This window comes from Exserohilum turcica, assembly GCF_000359705.1.
Source record: "Exserohilum turcica Et28A unplaced genomic scaffold SETTUscaffold_1, whole genome shotgun sequence".
NCBI classification, from domain to species: domain Eukaryota; kingdom Fungi; phylum Ascomycota; class Dothideomycetes; order Pleosporales; family Pleosporaceae; genus Exserohilum; species Exserohilum turcicum.
This window is the reverse complement of record NW_007359914.1, coordinates 2,096,395-2,109,599: the sequence shown is the minus strand read 5'-3', so window position 1 is coordinate 2,109,599 and position 13,205 is coordinate 2,096,395. Positions and strand designations below refer to the sequence as shown.

Genomic DNA, 13,205 nt, shown 5'->3' with positions numbered 1-13,205 from the left:
GTCTAATGAGGCAGAAGGAGAGGGAGGAGAAGGCTATTGAAAAGGCCTCAAGGATCGCGGCTCGCAAGGCTGCAAAACAACTTCAAAAAGCTATTAAAACTTCTCAAAGGGGTAGGAGAAGGAGCTTTATGGCTCCTGCAAAGGCTACTCAAAAAAAGAAGCCTATCGCGAGGCCTCAAGGTGGTGAGGAGCCTCAGGGAGGTGCTGCAAGCTCACCACCTCTAACCTCGCGTCGCGGCCGCGCGATTAGAACTCCGTCTCGATTTCTATAGCTGTATATATATATTAAAGCCTATTGATCTCACCACCAAAATATATCGTGATAATATCTATTTGGTGTGGCTCTATAGCCTCGTTTTTAAGGTAGTTTTGGTGAGGCCGCGCGCGCACTTTGTGGTCGCGCGCACTTTGTGGTGGGGCTAGTTAGCGCATTATCGTTATCGATAACAAACTTTAGTCAAGGGTCCCAGTATACGGTGAGGCGCCTTGCCTGTTCTGATCTGACACCTCCACCGGTACATCGTCTCATCTCATTCCGTCTTCCATCAGATAACCCCTTTGTCTCCATATTTGGGGTTTTTGGGAATTCACCGGTGACTTTAGAAGATGCTTATTACCAAAGTATAACAACATTTATCTCACAACAACAATGACGGCTACCGAAATTCAATCTATTTGCGTGTACATGAACATCAACGGATATCGAGTTATTCAACATGACTCAAGCCGCATTGCTCCATGTGAGAATGAAGATACCTGCCTGGTTCTTCAAAGTCTGCCTTGGTAATCACCGGTATCTTGCATTGTGTGCGCTTACAAGGCATATCGCCAATAAACTAGTCATGTCCTGTTTTTCACCTTCCAACAGTTGATGCATTGATTAGATTAGACAACTGATGATCAAACCTGAATGCGAGGAATGCGAGCATCTCAAATATACTCAGCTGCGCATCCTGGATGCTGCGAGCCACGCAAATATCACAACCCATATTTGGCCTGGGATTATAGTAGCAAGGGAAATACATGCATTAATAATGATGTGTTTGCCTTGTTTGTAGAGCTTGTAGTCATAGAAGAGCATATAACTGTTGGTCTGGCTGATGTAGGTGATGGCTTAAATGCAAATAAGTACTGACAAGCATAGGTTGTAATTGTATTTTCTGACTTCTAATAAACTCAAATTATGAAATTACACCTGTATCCTGATGATAATACATAATTTCTGAATCAACCTTACCTTGAGTTCCACATGCCGCTTAGGATCCTTACATGAGTGGCCCCAATCAGCCAACCAGATATACTTCATCCACGTTGAGTGGTAGTCCAATGGTGCCACGATGGAGGGGATAAAGAATTCCTTACAGCTAATAATTGCAATCACAAGGGATATACAGTCTGGAGATGGAGGCTCTGGGACGACACAGGAAGTACCGCGTACACGCTGTCAAGGTGAATCGAAAAGCGGACAAAGGTCTAGACTGTGATTTGCTGAGAGTCTAGCATACGCCATCTATGCTTTCTTGGAGTTTTATTGAGGAGCATCTGGATGAAGAAGCAGCGCTGAGAAAATCTTGGGCATGAGGAAGAGGCGACTGTATCAGGTATATGTTGCTAAGGCAATGTGCTTAACGAGGAGCGAGGAGGCATATGCTGTTAGATCTTGAGCGGCCCTCGCGGAAAGTGTGGATCAGGTGGGTGATGACAATATCGGAGCGACTCGATCAATTCGCTTCACGTCTGAATTTAATCTCCCTATATCATTCCACTAGGACATTGGAATAAGGTTGGTGGTAGTTCGGGCGCGATGACGTTGTTCCCGTCGCGTGCTAAATGTCTGTGCTTTCCAACCATCTGCACTAGCAAAACATTCCACACCCTCGACAACGAATTAACAATGTCACGACTTGCCGTCCCTCGCGTCTCTCTGTACTCCAGCTTACATGGATCTCCCCGTACGCCCTTAAGGGCCATTGAGTCGCCATGCCGCATTCTGTAAGCTCCAATGTTGCTTTGCGCAAACATTAAAGTTCCTCTCCGCTCACACCACCCAGGCCTGTTTTTCGTGCATCGAGGCCGCAATGCTCTCCCCAGGCTGTTCGGAGCTTCTCAATAAGCCCACAGCTACACAAAAAGGCCGGTAAAGCGAACAAATCACACGCGCGAACCGACTCGTCACCGCCAATTAGCAAAGCTGGTGCTTTCACCCCCACCGACGAAGCCTACGATGTCTCCGGGCTGGAAGCGCAAATACTCCAGGCAATTGAAAAGCTGACACATGAACTGAGCCAACTGCGAAGTGGAGGAAAGCTCAATCCGGATATTGTAGAAAGCCTGAAGGTGCAGTTGGGTACAGCTAGCCATGGCAAAGAGAGCGTCAGACTAGGGGACATTGCCCAAGTCGTGCCGAGAGGAAGATTGCTGAATGTCATTTGCGGAGAGGAAGGGGTACGTTCAGCGCTACAACGGCAACAGATGCATCATGGCTGACTTAACAAAAGCACATCAAACCCATAACTACTGCTATCGCTGCATCTCCGCACTCGCTCACGCCTCTTTCACCGGAACCCTCCAATCCTCTGACTATTCAAGTTCCCCTCCCACCACCAACGGGTGAATCGCGCCGTGCTGCCGTCGAGGCGGCTGTCAAGGCTGCTGAGCGCGCAGACAGGCACATTCAACAAGCGCGACAGGAGCATAATAAAAAGCTGCGCAAGTTCGACGTCAACCGCGAAGTGCTACCAGATGATCTGCAAAAGGCAAAGAAGATGATGGAAGATGTGGTTAAGAAGGGCCACATAGAGGTTAAGCGCATCAGTGACGGCGCTAAAAGGGTCCTTGAAAGTCAATAATCGAGATAAAGAAGCTGTATAATGCCAACTTGCACCAAACTGTGGCATGATGTTACGCTAGGGTCGGTACAGACAAATATGTTAGCCCTGACAGTGTCGAGTACGATTTTCGCGGTGGAATGCCAATCAGCCTTCAACAGGAATGCTAAAAGCTGGACTGAACGTAATACTCTTTGTTACATTCCGGCATGCCTCCAGTTGATTTGCTCTTGAAATGCATCTCGACTAATGCAGACGACGTGGGGTACGAAGGCTGACACAACGCGGGGAAAAACATGGTCGGTTCAAACATCTACGGTATCCGTTTATGATTCCTACCCTCCATCTTTGGTTCGGCGGCTTGACCATCTATTGGACGTCGTCGCTTACATCACGGCGGTGCATATTAGACCGCCAACTTCGGCTACGCTCGTGGTTACACGGCAAGCATGCTTACACCGATCCGCCTTTCGCCCAAGATAGACATTGCCCATGAGCTGCGCTTTCGAAATGAGTCAACCGTCACCTGAATCTTTTGCGAAAAAAAGACCGTGTGACGGTAAGTGAGGCTTAACAAGAGTGTCGGCTAGCTGTCGAGTCACAAGATGGCTTTCGCAGTCGTGTCAGGTTATTTATGGCTATTCTCACCACACATCAGCCACGACTGACATCACTGCCGATCAACAACACATCGCTCAATACGCTGCACACCATTTGCTAGGATGCACTCGACGGGTCAGCGCAACGAAAATTGCTCCCGCGCTGCCACGGTCAGAAATTAGACGATGGCATGTCCGTTGCGATGGCGAAGTGTCGGTTGTGTCCGTTTCCGGGGCCATTCACAGCTGCCCGCTGCGGTCAGCAACCCCGATAGCCTCGCTCTCCCCCGCTACCAGACCGCCTTACAACCGCCACACCGGATCTTGGCCTGATCATAGGCGTGGTGTTTGCCTTGTATTTTTTCCGCCCTTCTGCACATGCATCCTATGTAAAGTGAACTAACCCCAGGTTGCCTGAATCGTTTGCTGTCAATTCCTTTCTACGCCCACCGCCAACCCCAACGTCCGCCACGTAATAAGATAGCGATACGAGAACGAATTTGCGTGGCAATCGCAACACAATACATGGCTCCAGGTTGACCTGCTGCTCATTTCAAACCCCAACGGCGAATGCGATCATGGCTCCTCTCAGCAGCAACGTCAATGGTGGATCACTGGCCATGGATAAGCGAATGCCCGAGCCGGCGACCACTCGCACCTCACCGCCTACAAGAAGCAGCATGACTCTCGAAGGAGGCTTTCTCGAGGCCTGGGCACAAGGATACAATGTGGGCAGTTTGATTATCCTCATCTTAATTGTCTTTTGCAATTACCGGTCCGGAATCTGGCTTCACAAGCTTATTCTACTCGAGGTAAGACCCGCCTTGGCTGTTACTAGACTACGTTCTGATATCCAAAGCTTCTTCTCGCCATCGGACACGGTACCTTTATCTTTGTCGATGACCCGCACTATGGATGGTATCTGTCAGCCACAGCTACCCTCCTCTTCATCTCATACTTTCTGCACAACGTAGTCGCCTGGCTTAAGATTCGACCTTTTTTGCCGCTATGGGGTTCCCGCCTTTTCATCATCTCGCTGCTTTGCGTACAACCTTTTTGGGTCGCAGAAGCATGGTCCAACTTTGCGTACTTTAACCAGCTTAGCACTGGCTCTAAAGTCAATCTCCGTACGCGCCCCTGGGAGGCGCTAGTCAGGGACCCATGGTGGATCTTCACAACCTGGAGACTCATTCACGCTATCAAAAAGACCTATGCGTTTAACCTATGGACCCTGATCCGCATCAACAGAAGGTTTGGAGTCATGCTAGCTTGCATGATTCTATCCATCGCCTTCCTGCTGACTGATGTCGCCGTCAGCGCCGCAAAAGTCACCGCAAGCAGTGGCATCAACCCCTACTGGCGCTTCGCACTGGTTTTCAAGTGTGCCTCCGATACTATCTTCCTCGATGACTTCAAATCCGTCCTCGACGACATTGTCGCCCGCAAGTTCAGTTCTGCCGGCGACACCGCACCGCGCGGCTCCGTCTCGCGTACCGGCCACCACAAGCGATCACGCTCGACTTCGCGCGAAGAATTCATCGATTGCACCATGCTCGACCGAGCAACCAGCCCATCTCCCAACAACAATACCAAGCCGAAGCCCACAAGACCCAGGCTTGGTTCTTTGTTCTCTTCTAAATCTCGTCATGCGTCTTCCAAGACCCCGATGATTCACATCCAACGTCCCGAAGAGACCGAGGCGCCACAGCCAAGGCATTCCAGTCAGGATACTTGGAGTAGTTTGTCGCCCGTGGTTCCGAGACCAGCGCATACGGTATATCGCAATCCCGATTTTAGGGCGAATGAGAGCGACGGGAGTTTACTCATCGGCCGGCTTGTTTGAGTAATTGATGCCAAGATGCCGCTGGTCGGCTGCCGCATCTTATTCTTTAACTCGAGCTTCTTGCCTCTCGTACGCATTCAACTCGTGTGCCGCATAGTGGGCAAAGGGACGCCGTGTCTCTATATCTCTTAGCGCCTCATTACTTGACGATCGATGGAGGAAGAGCCGGAAGGGCATTGTACATATACATTTTTTTTTCTACGACAGCATCATATCGCAGATGCTACGCATTATACCCTAGCGCATCTCGTTTCTTTTTTCTTTTGCAAATGTAGTAATGAAAAGAGAATCTATCTACAACCTTACTTCCCCAGCCTGTGTGAAGTTTCTAATGCCAACTCTTTTTTTCACACTTCTGATAGCCTGGTCATGAGGCTGTGGATGAGACATACGTCATGCTGTGATCATTGCTCATATCTCGCCTCGGGATATCAGTTCGAGTGCGGGAAATGAATTGTGAAGAGTTCTGTGAAAGCGGAAACAAGCGTGTAGAAAGTGGTGATTAATGAAGAATAAACTCGATGCATACAAGATTATTATAGAGTTATGTTGTGATGACTTCATATCCATCCACGAGGCGCTTGAATGGCTGGTGGCGGTAATCGCGGGGATGTGTTTAATTGGCTCTGGCCAGACACTCTCCAGCCGGATTTCGGGTGCAATCGAATCCGCAATTTCTTCGTCTTGTTCGTGCTATTCCACCCGGATGGTTCGCTCAACTGGCCTTGTACCTCCTTGGGTAAGCTGTAGATAAGAGTGGGCATTGTTGATGTTTTCCATATGGCTGTCTCAGTATCTTTTGACGTTTTTCTCATCGTCGAAACCAGGAACACTAGACTGAGAACAAGGAGGACCAGTGGAAAAGCGAGCCATTCCCATCTTACTGAAACGAAGATCTCTTTGGAAAAAGCAAGACCTTCTACGTCCTGGTGAGTGGAGACCGATCGCATTACGTTGGTCATGGCTCTCGCTAGCCTTTGCATGTGGCTGGATATATTGGATGAAAGCCAGGGATTGAAAGCAAGGTTTCGTGTCCATGCAGGGCCTCCAGACCAAGTTTTGAACCGCAATACTGGGAGGGAAGTCTCGTTTGCTACTGTAGTAAAAGACGGAAATATGTCGACAAATGCCTGGATAATGGCGGCGGCGGTGTCGTTTGAGACTCCATAGATCGAGTTGCTGTCCTCTTTTTCGGTGTAATTGGTACTAATGTTAACATCCTCAGTATGGAAGATATCTGTTCCGTTCTCAAACTCCGTTTTGTAGGGTATTGCCAGCCATGGTGATGTACCGGCGGTGGCATTGAATGTAGTTTCAATGACTTCTTCGTGATACAATCCATAGTTGTAAGAGGATATAAGAGTTTGGACACACCAATACAACACGCATTCATTTGCGATAGGTGGTGCGTCCTCAAGTACCTTCTTTGCCGAGCCATTAGAAGCAGAAACGACCAATACATCGGCAATGGTATGGCGATGGTTTTTGAAATGGATAGAGCCCTCGCCAAACAGCAGTTCTCTAGTAAAGAGGGTTGTGAGAGGAAGAATGCGCGTAAGGAGCGCCTCGCCTTTGATGGCTGTTTCCGGGTCGTAGATGTAGCCCGACATGAGAATAGGATTTTCTCCTGTGGCATTGAGAAAATATCCACACATAGTTGCGTTGGGGTATGCACCCTCGTTGTTGAAGCCACCTCTCAGCTCAGAAGTCCAATCCACACGTTGAGTGAGGCAATCGAACGTGAGATAGCTTGAAATGTCTGCGCATTCGCTACAAACGCCTAGCGTATCGTAGACTGGCCAGGTGCAATTACTGCTTGGACATGACTGTTTGCAATCATTTGTTAGTCTACAAAAGAAATTGAGATCTATTTTGGAGGAATAATCATATGACGGTTTCATACCAGACTATCGAGAGCAGGTAGAAAGTGGACTGAAATAGATGACTTACCACAGGAATGTCGGGTCTCGTACCGTTTCCAAACTTTACTGGTTGAGTACCATTCCCGTACGAGAACTTGTCGATTACAAGAGCCATATCTCCATTTGTGTTCGCAACCATGGCACCCTCCCTCCAGATCGTGTCGACGTTTGCAGTATAACGTGTCATCTTTGGCAGTGCGCTTGCAGTATCTTGGAGAGCCCAGATATCAGGAAGGTCGACGACTTGCTGGAAGAAAGAATCGATAGCCAGCAACAACAGTATCAGGAGAGCGCCGAGGGCCGCCAGGGATCGACCTTTTGTCCGGAAAAGCAGCATCACGGCACCAAGAGGGCCTTTGCAAGCTTTGTCGAATATGTCAAAATCCCACATGGCGTTTGATTTCTGGAACCAATTCCATTTTAGCTGGCCAAGCGCCTCCGTAACCGGCATGATAAGAGTTGCAGACGAGACTTTGCCTAGAACATTGGTCCAGATAAGGAACATGGAACTCTCGGAGATCGGCCGGTCCTTGATTTGGAGGTATATAAGGATGATGGCAATCATGCAGGATGCACTGATCAGCCAACTGACCATCTCGAAGAGCCAGCGCTTGAACACATTCTTCGACGCATTATATTCGAATAGTTTCTTTTCAATACGTTGCGTAAATTCAAGCGATGCTCCTTCTTCCGGAGGTGGATCAAGTGTAGGAGACGCGGGTCGTTCGTTTCGCAGGGAAGCATATGGGAGCTGAGACTTTGGTTTGGTCGACATCTGTCAGATCAATACGAAAACAACCGCAGAGTTTTTGTTGATTGATTGAAGGATGGTGAACCAGCGTCCTCTTTGTGATTATCTCAAGCGATGAGGCTCACTAGATCATCGTTTATACTGTTGTGGTTAATTTTATCCCTGAAAACAGCCAAGCACTTCAGGAATAGTGGAGAAAGGCACAGTGATAGCAGCGCAGCGCCTACGAGGCTGCACAACATGCATACTAGGCTGCCGTCTAACTACTAACAGACTAGTATAGCCAAGGGCGCTTCGTTATGATCCGCCTATTACAACTTTACCTTTGGCGCTGCTGTATATCAGAAATCACATTTCCTAGGCTAGTTGACTCCTGTCTTGATCATCATCTCAGTCGTCAAGTCAATCACTGGGTCAATCATGAGGCCGGATCAACCGCAAAGTCAATCGTTTTACGTTATGTTAAGCACCATATTTACTACTTTCTTAATCGCTACATGCTGTTCAATCTAGGGTACACCAAGCTTTGGGAAACATTAATCTCTTTACATTGATATTATGTAGTAGGAAATTTTATATTACAACCAGCCTGGAGGAGGCGTCGGCCTAGCTTGGCCCTGCCCAGATACTCGCCACCCCATGTTTGGCATGAGCTTGATGCGCACCTTTTTGCTCTTTGGATCCGCGCTGCTCCATGTAGAGGAAGGATCCAATCCGGTTTGAGCCTCTTTCGGCAGACTGTAGATGAGCGTCGGCATAGTAGATGTCTTCCATATCCCTGTCGACGTGTCCTTGGATGTCTTGATTATCGTCAATACCAAGAAGATCAGAGTTAGGAGCAAAAGCAACAGCGGGAAAATGAGCCATTCCCATTGTACCGAGACAAACTTCTCCGTGTACGATGCTTCCCCTAAAAGCATCTGGTTGCTGCTACTTGATCTGACTCGATCTGTCATTGCGGTCGCTAGCCTTTCGATGTGTCGCGTGACATTGCTCGGCGCCAGCCAAGGACTTAATGGAAGGAATCGCTGACATGGGCCGTTCATATAATCCTTGTATCGCAACCTCGGTATCGTTGATTCGGTTTTGTTGATGCTATACGAAGAAGGGAAGAAGTCATCAAATATGCTCATGAAATGAGCGGCTGTGACGTTGTTGACACCATATATGATAGAGCGATTTGTATGCATTGGATTTCCGATGGCTGTTTCAGCAGGTGTGATGGTGATTTCCTCCTTGTATACGATGAAGGTACCCCCTCCTTGGTCTTCCGGAATCTCCCATGAATCCCAAGGACTTGGGCCCATGGTATGATTGTACTGTGATGATATGACCTCTTCGTTGTATTCACCCAAACCATACGACGATTTGATAGTGTTGACACACCATGAGAGAAAGCACTCATGGACGATGGGTGTTTTGTTCTGATAGACACTTTCTGGCCCGTCGACTGCGGAGGCAACCAAGGCGTGGAGGATTGGGTTGCGTATGTTTTTAAATGCTACCGAGCCGACGCCGTATAATCGCTTTTTGGTCAAAAAGGCTGTGAGTGGATATGTTCTGAACAGCAAAGCCTCGTCTTCTTCTCCTCTTGGTTTGCCGTCTTTGATGGAATAACCAGAGAGAAGTATAGGTTGTTCTGCCGTGATGTTCAAGAAATGTCCGCATACCTGGCCCTTGGGATAGGGTACTTTAGAAAGCGGTCCTTCCCACGCAGTGCTCCAATCTATTGTAGTATTCAAACAGGCAAATGTAATGTTTAAAAGATCGCTGACTTCTTTGCAAGTGCCACAGACAGCAAGTGTATCATATTCTGGCCACGTACAATTGCTTGTCGGGCATGAAAGGGGAATCTCCGGACGGTTGCCGTTGCCAAATCGGACTGGCTTAGTGCCGTTCTTGTACAGAAAATCCTGGACAATCGGCTGTAGTTCTGTGTTTATGATGCTTGCTTCGAATCCTCCTTGGGTTTCTTTCTGATAGAGGGGTTCATAGCGAACGACGTAAGGAATTTCGCCGGGTAATTTATGCAGCGTCCACCTATCTGGAAGGGTGGTCACCTGTTGAAAAAACGTATCAATCGCAAGAAGAAGTACGATTAACAGAGCTCCCAGCGCAGCTAGGGAGCGGCCTTTGGTTCTAAATAACAGCAGTGCAGCGCCCCATGCGCCTCGTGATGCTTTGTCGAAGATTTCGAAATCCCATATCTCTTTGGAATCATGGAACCAGTGCCATTTGAGTTGCCCCAATGCCTCCGAAGTAGGGATTATGAGCGCGGCTGAGGCAGTTTTCCCAAGTACGTTGGCCAGGGTGAGAAATGTTTGAGATTGGGACATGGGAGTTTGATTTATGTGAATGTAGATACCAATCACGGCACCCATGCAAAGTGCGCTGACGAGCCAGCTTCCAATCTCGAACAGCCATCGCAAGAAGACATTGTCTGATGCGTTGTATTCCGCGAGCTTCTTCTCCAAATGTTGTGTAAGATCGAGAGAACGCTTCTCTTTTGTTGTCGAGGCGTATGAACCGGGTTTGTCTCGTCGGCGATTAACCCGGGGTTGCGGCGGATTTGGGGAAAAACGGTACTGTGGGGCGACTTGAGCCAGAAATTGCGGGGATGCTGGGTTTTGTTGCGTGTATTTGAGAGGCGCGGTCATTGATATGTTTGGTAACCGGAACAGATGAAATATATGTCTGGTCTTGAATGATAGAACTGAAATCCAGGCGGTAAGCCGCTCAGAGTCCTGGATACTTGATCAAAAGCTTGTATAGTAATCGAGTAAATAGAGAAAGATTTGCAGTTTGCGATTTGATGAGAACGGCTGGGCGTATGGCGAGTTCCGCGCGCAAGGCGGGCGATGACATGGCAATATTCTCAAATGTGGAGAGCCCGAAGTGATGTATACGACCAGATCTTAGCAAGTAAATTTATACAAATAAACGCCGATATGCCGCTAAATTTGAAGTCTAAGGCCTTGGTGTTCCCACGGGGAGGTTGGTCCTGCGCTTCGTTATCGCGTACCTATAGTAGGTGCGCTGTTAGCGCTAACCTGCATGGACGCGCAATGACCCACCCCACCAAACTCAACACCTACACAAAATACCTCATAACTCCACCAATATGGACCCAATTCAGGAAGCGATTGAAGAAATCGAATCGCGCGAACTAGGCGCATCTTTTAGCTATCGCCAAGTTGCAAAAAGGTTTAGCATTAGCTATCGTACGCTCGCTCAAAGACACCAAGGCAAAACTCAGCCTCGCGCGCTCGCCCACCTCTCTATCCACCTACAACGCGAAAAGGAGCTTGTACAGTACATCGAATCCCTTACTAAGAGGCGTACACCACCTTCGCGTCCAATAATACGCCATCTTGCGTCATCCTTGCTTGGTAGAGACGTTTTAGAACGCTGGGTTTCTAGGTTCCTTTGCAGGAACTCCTCTCATCTTATCTCTCGCTGGCAGAGTCCTATGGACTAGAAGCGTCACAAGGCTGATTTAGCAACCAAGTATAGGTTGTACTTTGAGCTGTTACATAATAAGATGAAGGAGTATAATATACAGCCCTCTTACATCTTCAATATGGATAAAAAGGGCTTCTTACTTAGAATCTTTGGAAGGTCTAAAAGGATCTTTAGTAAGAGGCAATATGAAAGAGGAGGAGTTGTTTTAAGCCTACAAGATGGCTCTAGAGAGTGGATTACAGTCCTAGCCTGTATCTGCTCAGATGGTACACCTCTTTCTCCATCTCTCATCTTTTAGTCAGATGCTGGAGCTCTAAAATCAGCCTAGGTAGAGGCTATTAATCCAAACAAGCACTCAGTCTTTGTTACCTCATCGCCCTCTAGATGGACTAACAATAATATAGGCCTAGCTTGGCTTAAAGAGGTCTTTGAAAGAGAGACTGCACGCTACGCTCGAACTAGGTACTAGTTACTCATTGTTAATGGCCACTCATCTCATGTAACTGTAGATTTTCTGAATTATTGCAACAGCCATAGGATTCTAGTTGCTGTATATCCTCCTTATTCGACCTATAGGCTTCAGCCTCTTAACGTTAGGATGTTTGGGCCTCTAGCGTCAGCCTACTCAAAGGAGTTGTTAAACTTCCTCTATTAGAGCCATGGAATCCTTCCTCTAGCAAAAGGAGACTTCTTTAAGCTCTTTTAGAGGGCTTGGGGTACAGCTTTTAGAGAGGAGACTATTATAAGCTCCTTTAAGGCAACTGGCATTAACCCACTAAATGCTAAGGTTATTCTCCAAAAGTTCCAACAAGAGGCCTCTAGTTCAGATGAAAGCTCTTCTTCTGTCCTTAGTGGAGATGATTGGCTCAAAATTAAGTCTATTATACGCCAGGAGGTGAAGGATTTCAATAATAAGGAGGTAAAAAAGCTTCGCCGAAGCCTCCATCACCTCTCAGCTCAAAATAGTATACTTAAAGGAGAAAACCAGGGCTTAAGGGAGGCTCTAAAGGTCAAAAAGAGACACCAAAAGAAGAGCTACACGCTTCAACTCAATAGGCCTAAGGAGTACCATAGAGGAGCTGTCTTTTAGTCTCCTAAGAAGGTTCGCCAAGCCAAGGAGGATAAGATGGAACGACAACAAGAACAACAGCAATTACAACTCCAGAAAGCTAAGAGATCTAAGTTAAGGAGACAAGCTCAATTGTACAAGCTTCAAATAGCCCAGGAGAAGCGTGTTAAGAGAGAGAGGCTCAAGGAGGTGAGAGAGAAGGAGAGAGCCGCCAAGGTGGCTCAAAAGGAGGCTCAAAAGGCAGCCCGGGAGGCTAAAAAAGCTATACAATTATCCCAAAGGGGTAAGCGCAAAGCCTCACAAGGCTCCTCTCAAAAGCAGAAGCGTTAGAAACGTATTGTTGTTGATTCATCTTATGTACAAGCTAAGGTGGCTGCACTAGCCGTCCTAACTCGAACCACCCGCCACAGCCGCACCACTAAGCTACTAAGTAGATATAAGTAGCCTATCATGATCGCAATGCTATAATTACTACAACACCATAAAATCTCGTGATAATAGCGACTGTGGGTGGCTGTACAGCCTCATCTTTTGCAATAGGTTTTTTGGTGGGGTGGGTCATTGCGCGTCCTGGGTCATTGCGCGTCCATGCAGGTTACGGCACAGCTGCAGATCGCCTAGGCTCCCGGCCCTTTCTTTACACAACACTGCATACTCTCGGCAATGTGTTCAGTGTATTTTAATTCTCGCGTGGCAAGTAGAGACCATACCTGATTTGAAAAATTGCATGC

The 13,205-nt window shown here is 47.7% G+C and overlaps 5 protein-coding genes across 5 annotated transcripts; 3 read left to right on the top strand and 2 right to left on the bottom strand.

Moving 5' to 3' along the window:
• Window positions 1-1,894: 1,894 nt before the first annotated feature.
• On the top strand, window positions 1,895-3,139 carry SETTUDRAFT_170586 (uncharacterized protein; the record flags this gene model as incomplete). The annotated part of the gene is made up of 3 exons (XM_008022666.1): window positions 1,895-1,992; window positions 2,052-2,445; window positions 2,499-3,139. The coding sequence occupies 3 exons, from the start codon at window positions 1,895-1,897 to the stop codon at window positions 2,847-2,849; spliced, it is 843 nt and encodes a 280-aa protein (XP_008020857.1). The 3' UTR covers window positions 2,850-3,139.
• Window positions 3,140-3,935: 796 nt separating this feature from the next.
• On the top strand, window positions 3,936-5,470 carry SETTUDRAFT_162376 (uncharacterized protein). The gene is made up of 2 exons (XM_008022665.1): window positions 3,936-4,239; window positions 4,287-5,470. Exons 1-2 carry the CDS (start codon window positions 4,006-4,008, stop codon window positions 5,268-5,270), a joined length of 1,218 nt encoding a protein of 405 aa, XP_008020856.1. The 5' UTR covers window positions 3,936-4,005; the 3' UTR covers window positions 5,271-5,470.
• A 360-nt stretch (window positions 5,471-5,830) lies between these two features.
• SETTUDRAFT_152832 (uncharacterized protein) lies at window positions 5,831-8,185 on the bottom strand (the record flags this gene model as incomplete). Its single annotated transcript, XM_008022664.1, has 3 exons — window positions 5,831-7,096; window positions 7,221-7,879; window positions 8,086-8,185. The coding sequence occupies 3 exons, from the start codon at window positions 8,183-8,185 to the stop codon at window positions 5,831-5,833; spliced, it is 2,025 nt and encodes a 674-aa protein (XP_008020855.1).
• Window positions 8,186-8,521: 336 nt separating this feature from the next.
• On the bottom strand, window positions 8,522-10,279 carry SETTUDRAFT_152831 (uncharacterized protein; the record flags this gene model as incomplete). Its single annotated transcript, XM_008022663.1, has 2 exons — window positions 8,522-8,681; window positions 8,730-10,279. 2 exons carry the CDS (start codon window positions 10,277-10,279, stop codon window positions 8,522-8,524), a joined length of 1,710 nt encoding a protein of 569 aa, XP_008020854.1.
• Window positions 10,280-11,231: 952 nt separating this feature from the next.
• SETTUDRAFT_162374 (uncharacterized protein) lies at window positions 11,232-11,810 on the top strand (the record flags this gene model as incomplete). The annotated part of the gene is made up of 1 exon (XM_008022662.1): window positions 11,232-11,810. A coding segment is annotated over one exon (282 nt), but the record flags the coding sequence as incomplete, so codon positions are not given.
• Window positions 11,811-13,205: the final 1,395 nt, after the last annotated feature.

Bases quoted from the DNA above. Each gene is read 5' to 3' on its own strand.
- SETTUDRAFT_162376 (XM_008022665.1), top strand. From the start codon at position 4,006: ATGGCTCCTCTCAGCAGCAACGTCAATGGTGGATCACTGGCCATGGAT. The intron at 4,240-4,286 runs GTAAGACCCGCC...TGATATCCAAAG, and splicing joins ACAAGCTTATTCTACTCGAG to CTTCTTCTCGCCATCGGACA.